Source organism: Phocoena phocoena, chromosome 7 (genome assembly GCF_963924675.1).
Source record: "Phocoena phocoena chromosome 7, mPhoPho1.1, whole genome shotgun sequence".
Lineage (NCBI taxonomy): Eukaryota > Metazoa > Chordata > Mammalia > Artiodactyla > Phocoenidae > Phocoena > Phocoena phocoena.
Window position 1 is genome coordinate 60934671 of NC_089225.1, and position 12586 is coordinate 60947256.

The 12586-nt window shown below is 42.7% G+C and overlaps 1 protein-coding gene across 1 annotated transcript in view; it reads right to left on the reverse strand.

Annotated features, from left to right (window-relative positions):
- CCDC141 (coiled-coil domain containing 141) overlaps nucleotides 1-12586 on the reverse strand; it is a 209784-nt gene that overhangs the window by 55283 nt on the left and 141915 nt on the right. Inside the window, exons 9-11 of the mRNA XM_065880955.1 lie at nucleotides 7797-7938; nucleotides 5193-5312; nucleotides 2676-2867 (exon numbers count right to left, since the gene is read on the reverse strand). Of these exons, the coding sequence (XP_065737027.1) occupies nucleotides 2676-2867; nucleotides 5193-5312; nucleotides 7797-7938 (454 nt within the window). The remainder of the gene's footprint in view (nucleotides 1-2675; nucleotides 2868-5192; nucleotides 5313-7796; nucleotides 7939-12586) is intronic.

Consider the following 12586-nt stretch of genomic DNA (forward strand, 5'->3'; position numbering starts at 1 on the left):
GATAAACCAAATGGCAGTGGGATGAGGATTAGGGAGGATCAGGAAGAAGAGGAAAGAAATGTCATCTTCCCATCCCAAGAGTCCAGTTGTGAATGGAAGGAAAATTACAGAGTGGTAGCCTCAGTGAGGGCAAGACTATTGGGGCAGAACTGTGGACCAAAGAGAAGGAAGCAACAGAAAAAGCAAATTTTTAAAATTAGAGGATGGATGCTGAAGCCAGATTCTGAAGGATGTAGGAGCAGACAGGGAGGGACTGATGGCTGATTAGTGCAGCACACATGCAGAAGCTCCACTTTATTGGTGATGGAGGAAGGGTGAATATGTCAGTGGGTTTGGAAGCTGAAGGAAGTCAAGGCAGTTAAGCTCAATGGACTCAGTCACATACAAGGTAAGGGCATAAGCTGACATTTAGGAATGGAAACTGCAGTAAGAAGTTTGAGACTCACTACCGAATGGGCACCAACTAGAGAGCATATGGGGGGCTCAGCTGAGCCAAAGACCCATAAATTTGTAAGAGCACCAATAAGCACAATTGTATGATTTTCCACAGGAGCGTCTGGAAGCTTGGAAAGAGAAGCTGAGTAAACAGAGTGTTGGAGTGATCTAGTATTGGGAGTTGGCAAGTCAGGGTAGAAGGCAGGGAGCTGAGGACATGGGGAATGGAATGGAATAAGCACAAGCTGGTGAGAAAAGAGAGAAAGCCTGAAGGTGTAGGAGATTGACAGACTGAGAGCACTGCCAAGGTGAGGACACAAGGCTCTGCCAGGTAAGAAAATAGATTAAGTGAAAGCTGGGAAGATGAAAGGACATGAGGTCCTTCTTGGGAAAGTTCTGTTTGCAAAGCTAAGGTTCCAGCCCTAGTCCCAAAACTCCTGGTCCCAGAGGCCAGAGGGGGCCATGGAAGTAGGCGCTGAGCTAGAAGCTAAGAAGGTACATTTCTGGCAATGAAGATGCAGAAAACCAAGCACTACTTTGTACCCTCTCCACCATTTCAAGTTGAGACAAAAATGTTCATCGAGGGACTTCCCTGGTGGCGCAGTGGTTAAGCAGCCACCTGCCAAGGCAGGGGACACAGGTTCGAGCCCTGGTCCAGGAAAATCCCACATGCCATAGAGCAACTAAACCCGTGCGCCACAACTACCAAGCCTGCACTCTAGAGCCTGTGAGCCACAACTACTGAGCCCGCGTGCCACAACTACTGAAGCCCACGTACCTAGAGCCCGTGCTCTGCAACAAGAGAAGCCACCACAATGAGAAGCCCACACACCGCAATGAAGAGTAGCCCCCGCTCACTGCAACTAGAGAAAGCCCACGTGCAGCAACGCAGACCCAACACAGCCACAAATAAATAAACCAGATTAAAAAAAAAAAGATTCTTTCTTTTTTAAAAAAAGTGTTCATTGACAGAACAACCTGTCGGCTATAATACCTCTGCCTAACCCTGAGAGTTCCAGGATAAGAAAAAATTAAAAAAAAAAAATCCAGAATAAAGAAAGATGTGGAAAAGGAGGCAGTGGTTCCCTGAGATTTCCAGGGCCCGTGCGTGGGCTTCCTCCAGAGTGGTGAGAACTCAGACCCTTAGAGAACGAGAACTGGCAGAGGGATGTGGGCAGGCAGGATGTGGTCGTGCGAGGTAATGGTGAGAGTATTGGGAGGGTGGTGGGAGGATGCTACCTAACTTGGGTTGGCTTTACCCCTGAGTGAGCCTTGATGGCTCTACCTCCCACTCAACCAGCAGCCCCTCCCTGAAAGGAGAGTGAACCATGCACGCCTGGGAGCATTGGGACCAGAGTTAAATGAGGTGGGACTCCAGTGCTTTGCTATGACTGATGTCACCTTCAAGAACCTGTGACCTTTGAGAGATGGAATCCTAGTCTACCAGAGGGAATTTTACAGATTATTTAGTACAAACCAGTCAAAACAATGCCTCAGAAAAAGCTCTCAGAGGAAAATTATTAAAAAGCATCAAACAAGACAGATCTGAGACAGGACCCAACAGCTTATAACTTCCAATTGTGTGGATTTTAAACAAATCACGCAAATTGCTTAAGTATTCAAAGAGATTCATGACTTATTTTTAAATAGAAAATGACTTATTTTTAAATAATTTTGTTTTATGTTTAGGATATTGTAAATATTTGTAGGCCAGGGGCTTCCCTGGTAGCGCAGTGGTTGAGAGTCTGCCTGCTGATGCAGGGGACACGGGTTCGTGCCCCGGTCCGGGAAGGTCCCACATGTCGCAGAGCGGCTGGGCCCGTGAGCCATGGCCGCTGAGCCTGCGCGTCCGGAGCCTGTGCTCTGCAGTGGGAGAGGCCACAACAGTGAGAGGCCCGCATACTGCAAAAAAAAAAAAAAAAAAAAAAAAAATATATATATATATATATATATATATATATATATATTTATTTATTTGTAGGCCATAGTAAAAAGGGTTTCAACACAGCCACTTTGCTTATTTGTCTGTATCTACACATACACACTTGTATTATGTTTTTTAGTAAAATAACTTACTCTTTGAGCCTGTGTATGGTGCCTTGGAGAATAAAGGAGCTATAAGTGAGTATGTGCACTGGGGTGGAGGATCTGGAACGATCCACGAGGGTTCTATCCCCTTAGAAAGCAGGAAGATGGGCAGAGGCCATTCTGTCAAAGAGGTCAGCCCATAGGTACTGTACCTCCTCTGATGACTTTAGAAATGCCACATAAGTTTGCAGGACTTGTGACCTGGAGCTGAGGCTTTGGCCAAGTATGTTTAATTCTTCCTCTAGCCACTTAGCTTTAGAAGAAAGCGATGCCACTTCATCAGGTTCAAAATCATTTTTCTCTGTCAAGAGTTTTGCAGCTGCTTCTGATTCATGTGATGTCTCCTATAAAAACAAGGCACAGGAGGTCAGAAGCTGACAGGGGAATCATGAACACTCACATTCCAATACCTTCTGTACAGCCATCTATTACAATTATTAATTGAACTTGTAGCAAAACTCTCCTCAATGAAAAAGGCACATATTTTAAAATTCGAAAAGAAAAGGCACCTTAAAATGAAAACGACCTCAAATTATTCTTTCAGTCTATCACCTATACATCTTATTTAGAACATTCTATTTTCTGTGTCACAAATAGAAGAAAGTTTGTTTAGTAAGAAAGGTTGTAAAACACATTGGCAGAAATGTTTAAAATAATTTAAATAAATTAATTATACATGATGATTGCTTTATGAAATTTACCAGTAGCTCTAGAAAATTCTTAATTTTGTTATATAAGAGATGACAAGTTTATAGAAATTGTTCACTCATTTTTTGATTTACAAAAAAATGCCATATCAAGTATGCGGTCTTCTTAAAGTCTCCATCTACAACAGTTTTTAAATAAGTGTAGGGAAAATGGTACAGATGAGGTGTGAATAACCTAAAGAGTCAGTGAATTTGACTTGCTAGGGTTGCTCTCCTATGTCTTCTTCTGAGTGCAATTTTTGTCATGTGAAATCTAACCACTGATTCAATGGACGAGTAGGTATTGTAGGCGCTATTTACACAACTGCTGCAGAGCTGTGTAAAATTTCACGTGAGACCAAGCTAGGATTCAAGCAAACATGAAAGACAGATGCTCCACTCTCATTTAGAGCAAGGAGGGATTGCGCTCCTACTTGTATTTAATATGCTTCCCAGGTACTCTACTGAATGGAGGTAATTTTAATTTACAGGAGCTGCTCCCAGAGAGCCCTCTGGAAGGAGGAAGTGGAGGAGTTTCTCCCCTTGAAATTTCCTCCTTCCCTCTAAAATTTTTTAAATAAAAAAATGAAGGGACTGCCCTGGTGGCGCAGTGGTTAAGAATCTGCCTGCCAATGCAGGGGACACGGGTTTGATCCCTGGTCCGGGAAGATCCCACATGCCACAGAGCAACTAAGCCCGTGTGCCACAACTACTGAGCCTGTGCTCTAGAGCCCTCAAGCCACAACTACTGAGCCTGCATGCCACAACTACTGAAGCCCTTGCTCCTAGAGCCCGTGCCCTGCAACAAAGAAGCCACCGTGATGAGAGGCCCGCACACCGCAACAAAGAGTAGCCTCCACCCACTGCAACTAGAGAAAGCCCGTGCACAACAAAGACCCAACGCAGTCAAAAATAAATAAAGAAATTTATAAAAAAAGAAAAAAGTACTTCTCTAAATAAAATATATGAGGCTTTCTTTTTTAAAAAACTGAACTTGAGTTCAGGCATGCATTTCATTTTAGACATTTTAAAAAATGAATTAAAAACAGCCCATTAATAATTGGTTCATCTGTGAGTTTCAGGTGGCAGTGCTGTCTGTGAAGGAGACTCTTGGATAAATTAGGAGTTTTGGATTAACATATATGCACTACTATATATAAAATAGATAATCAACAAGGACCTACTGTATAGCACAGGGAATTCTACTCAATATTCTGTAATACCTATATGGAAAAAGAATCTGAGAAAGAATGGATATATGTGTACGTATAACTGAATCACTTTGCTGTATACCTGAAACTAACACGACACTGTAAATCAACTGCAGCCCAATATAAAATAAAAACTAAATTAAAAAAAAAGAAATGATTGAATAGCGAGGCCGTTTCCTAGAGACCTGGGCACTTGCCTCACCTTCCTAACCACCTGCTGGGGCAGGCAGGGACTTCATGAAGGTTTGGAGCTGCTAGCAGCAATGTCTGAACCTAAGTCCCATGTGAAAAGGGTGAGAGGGTGCTAGAGAAGGTGCCAGGCAGAGGAGGGGGCAGTTTCTGTCTCTAAACATTGGGTGTGCAAACAACATTGTGATTTTTTTGCCTCCTGGAATCTAGCACTGATGCATGTTGCTCTTGGTAATTTTCTCTTGCAACTTACTCTAGCAGAAAATCACAAATAGCCTTGAAGAGGCGCTCTCCCGGCCTCAAGGAGCTGCTAACATCTCCTAGGCTAGGAAAGAGGGCCAAATGAGTGTTTAGCACCAGGCTATAATGCTGAGCTTCCGTGAGCTCAAACGCCCTAATAAATGCACCTGTAAATATAATTTAGATACACATAATGGTAGCCGTTTTTAAGTCATTATCTGCCAGAAAACTAATTTAGAATTGCAGCCCTCAAGGGAGTTAGGATTAAGTTTTATAGCTACTGAAAATAAAGAAAAATCATATTTACAAAACCATAACCATAATAATAACTCATTTTATTTACCTTAGCTTGTTTATCTAGTTCCAGATATGTACTCAAAATCTTCTCTGATTCAGAAAGGCTGGAACCGACATCCATTGCATTAGAAATTACTGGGCTGATTTTCTGAATGGACATTTCCACCTTTAGGAATAAAGAATATATTGCACCCTTAGTAATATATATTGGCATATATGTATGCATATGTGTAGAGGAGATAAATATTACTCTCTACATTCCCATTATACTTTAAATGTATATCAATTTTAATCTAAAAATAGTTTAGTATTTCTTACTTAAATTCATAATGCTGCTCTTCATATGAGGTAATACTACTGACTCACCAATAGAGGATATATGTTTACAGATATTTCTTTTATTAACAGCGATGAGATGTAGGCAATAATCCACATTCTCTAAGAATTTATTATCTATATTACGTAGAAAGGATAATTCACTTGTCAACACATCAATAGAAATGAATTTTTCTGGTGCATTAAGTCATGATCATACACTGTGCACTGAAAGGGGCCCGATTTACAGGTATTTTGAAGCAGAGGTCCAGCATAGGTATTAGATCACTTTATGGATTACTATATTTAGGGCTGAGGGGCCCCGGGACAGCACCACATGCTGTACATGTAATAACAAAACACAGAAACACGCTTAGGCATTTAATTGATGAATGTGGGGGATTATGATTTGATGTTCAATACACATGAATTAGTGAATACAGTGAGCTTTAAGGGGTTCTATTCAATTCAAGTTACTGCCTTGCTCTGACTAGAGTTCATACTTCCCAAAGTCAAATTGGCTCTGACTTGGCAGTAGCCACACAAGAAACAGCAGCTGTTTGAGTTTCTACTGTGTTTTCCACCACCACCAAATTCGCTTGAATCTCAAGCTCCAGAGAATGCAGCACTACAGCTGCCACCATGTTTGTAATCTCCCTGGACCCAGGCATCAGAACAAGGTTCAAATTCCCATCTCTGGATCAATAACAGGCGAGGAGGCAATTTAGATAGAGACTTGGTTATTTAATGACCTCTCCTGTGAAGTCTATTAATTCTACTTGTGTAAGTCAGGTATATAAGTCCATTATAGCAAATGAAAAAACATCATTGAAAATTTGAGACCCAGACTTTACAACATGGTTCATTAGCATTAATGTAATTGAGACATTACTAGTTTTTGCTATAACCCCATCTACAGACAAGTAATTTTCTTTTAAATTTATTTATTTTATTTATTATTTATTTTTGGCTGCCTGGGGTCTTCGTTGCTGCGCGTGGGCTTTCTCTAGTTGCAGCGAGCGGGGGCTACTCTTCATTGCGGTGCACAGGCTTCTCATTATTGTGGCTTCTCTTGTGCAGGATAGGCTCTAGGCTCACGGGCTTCAGTAGTTGTGGCACGAGGGCTCAGTAGTTGTGGTTCACGGGCTTAGTTGCTCCGAGGCATGCGGGATCTTCCCAGACCAGGGCTTGAACCCGTGTCCTCTGCATTGGCAGGTGGATTCTTAACCACTGCGCCACCAGGGAAGCCCCCAGACAAGTAATTTTTTATTTAGTCAAATAGTAGCTGCCTGGTTTTATTCCTCTTTGAAAATGGGAAATAAAATTCTTCAAACCACTATATTCACTTTGTAAAAAGGATTTTCACACATATGGTTTTATTCAGAGTGGCCATGTCCTTTGCATTGTCTTGGTTCAATAAATTATGATAATGGCAATTTATTCCTGGGACCCCTAAAACTCATCATTTTTGGTATCTACCTGCTGTTCTTGTGTTATGTGGTGCCATGTTAACCAAAATGTGCATATTGGAATCATGCACAGAATCATGTAAATCAAAGAGGACACAATCACAATATACACATGGTTCAATTAACACAGTTCTGTGCAAAGTGAGAACTGCCTTTGTGTAAACTTGTTCTGGGCTGGGAGGCAGGGAGGATGACACTTCTAGTTTTGGCAACCTGGGGCAGGGATGGTTGATGAGCAGTAGTGAATTACAACTTCATTCTGTTTGAATATAAAGCCTAATGTGGGATGAAGGGAATCCTAAGGAGACACACCTCTATCCTCCCACCGTGCCCACATGCTGCAGTTCCCATACCATCATCTATTATCACCAGGTAAGGAGCTGCATCTAAATAGTAGCTTATGCATAAAATAGATAACCAACAAGGATCTACTCTATAGCACAGGGAACTATACTCCACATTATGTAAAAACCTTTAATGGAAAAGAATCTGAAAAAGAGTATATATACATATATATAAAACTGAGGGCTTCCCTGGTGGCACAGTGGTTGAGAGTCTGCCTGCCGATGCAGGGGACACGGGTTCGTGCCCCGGGCCGGGAAGATCCCACATGCCACGGAGAGGCTGGGCCCGTGAGCCATGGCCGCTGGGCCTGCGCATCCGGAGCCTGTGCTCCGCAACGGGAGAGGCCACGGCAGTGAGAGGCCCGCGTACCACACACACAAAAAAACTGAATCGCTGTGCTGTACACCTGAAATTTACATATCGTAAGTCAACTATACTTCGACGAAAAATTAAAAATAAAAACACTTATGCAAACCAAGAAATAAATAGTAGCTTAAGGAGGACACATTTTATGAAATTACCTTTCTTAAATAGCCCTCCACTGAGGCTGTTAATTGCTGTCTATTAAGAGCAAATTCCCTGTGCGCTGAACACTGTTCAGTCAGATGATCAACTCGACTCTTGATGCATCCCATCATCTCATGGACACCGGTCACCCGAGAGCTGAATGGAACAAGCCAGCTATTAGTTCACTCCACCCTCATAGAGAGGCCCCAGGAACAGGGAACATTTGAAAATGAACCTTTCATGATAAGTATGACTTGATAAAAGTTACTAAGCTTCAGGCTTTAGGATAATAGAAGTTAAGAAGCTGTAGTCCTGGTACAGCAGAGACCAAAACCAAATTATGTTGTTTTGTTTAAGTCAGTCAGTCCCGAGGGAAAAGATGAGTTATGGGTTTTTGTAACCAAGTCTAATCTTCTCTTCTAAAGGTTCACTTTTTATATTTCTTTAAGATATTCTGAGAAGCTTACGGCAAAAAACACAGTATGTTTGCCAAGAGTTTTCCTGGGGCTGTTATTTAAAAGCTTCATTTATCTAAAGATGCTCTTTGAATAGAAGTGTAGATCAGCCAATTAACAAAACACTGAATGATCCAATAGGGTAAAATATTTATGTAACACTAAGGTCCTTGTTCTGGATACTTACGAATGCTCAAGGCTGTAATCATTAGGTGAAAACCAAGGTATCACCAACAATGAGGAATCTGATGTACTTGTTCATAAAAAGAAACCAAGCCTCACACTGTCATTTTGTACCTGTGCTGGCCTCATGAGAAAATGAAAAGTGTGACATGACAGCTCATAAAATGAAAATGTCTTTAAAACAACAAATGAACTTTGAGTTGGACCCCATTTGCTGTGGTCTAAAGACACATTAGCAAGTTTCCTAACCATTTCCAACATAGGCTTACCAGCAATGCAAGACAATGAAAGGACATTGCTGATCCAGTGAGCACTTTAAAGTTTTTCAACCTATCCCTGAGATAGAGCCTCTCCCAGCATATAAGAAGTTGAAGTCTTTAATTTCCTATCAGTCATTTCCTTCCAATACTCATAAAGATGAGCTGATAACTCTTACATTTAATTACCCAGAGCTTTAAAAGATCTTGGAACAAGATACAGATTTCAGTAGTTTTACCTCAAAAAATTAATTTATGACTCTGTAAAAATGAACTGAATTAGTAACGAAATGAGGGCAGGATCCCAACTGCCTGAGAGGGAACGGGACTTCACAGGAATGACAATGAGGCTGCCAAAGAGTTTAGAAGTCATCAGGCGGCTTGAGAATCTTGTTGAATGCACATGGGATTCAAGTGTGTCCTGTGGGGCCACCGGAGTCCCAGAGAAGTTTAACTGGAGGGGAAATCTTATTCCTGACGCCTAAGGTCCCACAGTCATTACACTTGAAACAACTTCACATTTTAATAACTCAGAGACAGTGAAGAGTATAATCAAGAAATCAGGAGAGTTTAGCAAATAATCCTTGTACTTATATCCACAAATTCTGTAAAAATATTATATTGGTAACAGTAATCATATTTTAACTACATTTTAGACTTTGCATGCTAAAAAGGCACTTAAAAGCCCAGTTGTCCTATACGTTATGGTTTTTCTGTAGAACATGCAAATTTGGAATGAGAAAGATAAATAAAAAAGAGAAGGTGAATAAGCACTGTGGAAAATAGGTACAGAGAATAAAGCTTGTCATAGTAAATGGGTAAACATTTTCTAAAAATAATCCACTTACTGTGACAAGGAACCATTTTTAATGTTTTAAGTAATCTCTTCTAATTCTCATAACTACCCGATGATCTGGCTGTAACTGTTATCTCTGTTTTGCAGACGAGCAAAGTGAGGTACAGAAATGCTCAGTAAATTGCCCAGGTCACATCGATTAAATGGCAGGGCTGGGATTTGAACCTATTCATCTGATCCCAGAGTCCACACTCTTTACCACCTCATAGTACCTTTTCTGGGTCCATGACACATGATGGGGGTCGGGGGGAGTATTCTAAAATTTCACTTTCCCTTGCACTCAGTGTTGATGGAAACAGGATTAGCCCAGCTGGCATGCTCTTTTGAAATTGGCTGGCTTCTCTAGGTAATGAAATGTCTGTCTGTAGTTTGCAAAGTGACCACTAGAGGGGCACGATATCGTATTCAAATTCACATCTTGAAGGCCCCTCCAGCACAGAAAATGGAAACGGAGAAACAAAAACAAATCAAGCATTCCTTCCGTAAAAATATTGCTCTCTAGCAACTCACAACTTTAATTTAGATGAATCACAACGAGCCAAATAGGATCTCTTGCTGTCTTTGGATGGATCATTCATTTTTAATTTTCCAATGACCTACGAGATTAGTCTTATTTTGTGGTGATTTATGTCTTATCCTGTATATCTATTGCATTATAAATTAAGGGAAAATACAACATTCTTTTCATTCACTTATCCTCTGTAGCCCTGAGCTACATAGCCTTGTAAGAAGCATATCAATGCATATTTTCAAATTAAATAAAGTACACTTTGATCAATATTTAAGGGCAGACAAGACACAGATTTAAGGAAAAAGAACATATGCACAGATAGTTACTGTATTAAAAATGTCACTAGTAACGGTTTCTAATTGTTTTTAAACAAAGATCACTTTGCGGGCTTCCCTGGTGGCACAGTGGTTGAGAGTCCGCCTGCCAATGCAGGGGACACGGGTTCGTGCCCCGGGCCGGGAAGATCCCACATGCCGCAGAGCGGCTGGGTGCATGAGCCATGGCCGCTGAGCCTGCGCGTCCGGAGCCTGTGCTCCACAACGGGAGAGGCCACAACAGTGATAGGCTCACATACCGCAAAAAAAAAAAAAAAAAAAAGATGACTTTGCCCTTTGCCCGGTTATAGAAGTTTTAGGCTATCCAAAGACTGCCCAATTTCTTCTTCGATGATTTAGGATTCATAGTTAGGTTGACTGATACTTCCCTCCACTGTTTCAAGCCTTACAGGGACAGACTGAATTGCCTGTCCCATATGCATTCCCTTCTTATTTGTGGCTTAGACCGCATCCTTAGTACAACAAGTTCTCAATTATCTTGCTTACCCTAGCCAGCTCCTATTTTCCTCTGTCCTCAGCTAGATCATCTCTGTCTGATCAGGCATTAATCCCTTCCTTCTACCTGATTCCCAGTTGGAGTATATCTGTCACACTCCTAACCCCAGGGCCTCTCCCTCTCCATTCCTCTGTGGGGCCTTTAGGGACTTTCCACCCCCTCACTTGTTCCCGTAAACCAATTCTTCTCCCTATCGTGCGCCACTCCTTCTCCCTATCGAAACCAATTCTTGGAGTTTTTCAGTTGACGGGGACTTTCCAGACAGCGGGTAATTTTCCAGTTGCCCGTAACAGGTATACGCCTTAACCGCCACAATGAACAAACAACTATAACGGCCAGAAGGTGGGACAAAAGTTCCTAAGCCAATGAATTCAAAAGTCACCACATTTACCCAATCATTGTGAGAATATACCCGCCCTATGAGTAAATAAACCTATAAAAAGTATGTGATTCCGCTTTTAGGGGTTCCCCATCGGCCTCCTGCGTGAGGTTCAGGGAACCCCGGTGCATCGGCTCCTAATAAACCTCTTGCGTGTTGCAGCGGCTCTCGACTCTTGGCGGTTCTTGGGCGAGTTGGAATCCCTCGTAGACCGTTTGGGTCTAACATTTGGGGGCTCGTCCGGGATCCCCACTCGCCCCCGGGTCACAAGAACATCGGGAGTCGGAGGTATCAGGTAGGCTCGAGCCCAATTGTCTGTTTGTTTGTCGTTTGTTTGTTGCTAGCCGCCATTAGGAAAAAGCCGTGCGAACCGGCTTGCTGTGGAATCTGTATTGGACTCCTGGCTAGGCAGACGTGCCGAAAGCTGGTGTCCACGGGCCCCGGGGGACGCCCTGGTGGTCCATCTGGAAGGAGAAACAAATTTTGTCTCCCCTTCATCTGGTTCTGGCAGGTTATATAAGCTGCCATCTGAATTTGAGTTGGTTTCGGGTTTAAGTTCGCGGCGGCAATATCAATGTGTGTCTTTTGAAATTTTATTGTTTTTCTGTACTATTATCTTTCTTTTGACGGACGACAATGGGACAAACTATGACGACTCCTCTTTCTCTTACCCTAAGCCACTGGACCGAAGTTAGGGCTAGGGCCCACAACCTTTCGGTAGAAGTAAGGAAAGGAAAATGGCAAACGCTGTGTACCTCTGAGTGGCCTACATTTCAGACAGGGTGGCCACCCGAAGGATCTTTTTTGTTAGATAAGGTTGGGCTAGTCAAGTCTAGGGTCTTTAACACAGGACCCCACGGACACCCAGACCAGATACCATATATCCTGGTCTGGGAAGATCTAGTTCTCTCCCCGCCTCCGTGGGTCCGGCCCTTTGTTTCCTCAACAGGCACGTCTGCATGCGCTCCAGCACAATCGGAGATATTGGCCCTGAAGAAAACCCCAGACACGGAAAAGTCATCTGCTGCCCCGGACCCGCCAAAGGCGATATATCCTGACCTGCAGTCTGATTTGCTTCTTCTAGATTCCCCACCTCCTTATCCTCCGGCCCTAAATCCCATGTCGCCCCTAGGACCCCCAACTTCACAACCCTCCGCACCAATAGGGCCACCTGTTATGGCAGAAAGGGGGGGTCCCTCGGCGGGCACCAGAAGCCGGAGGGCTGTTTCCCTTTCCCCGGATTCTACTGCTTTACCCCTTAGAGAATATGGCCCCCCCGATAACCACGGGAATAGGCCCCTTCAATACTGGCCCTTTTCCTCTGCAGATCTT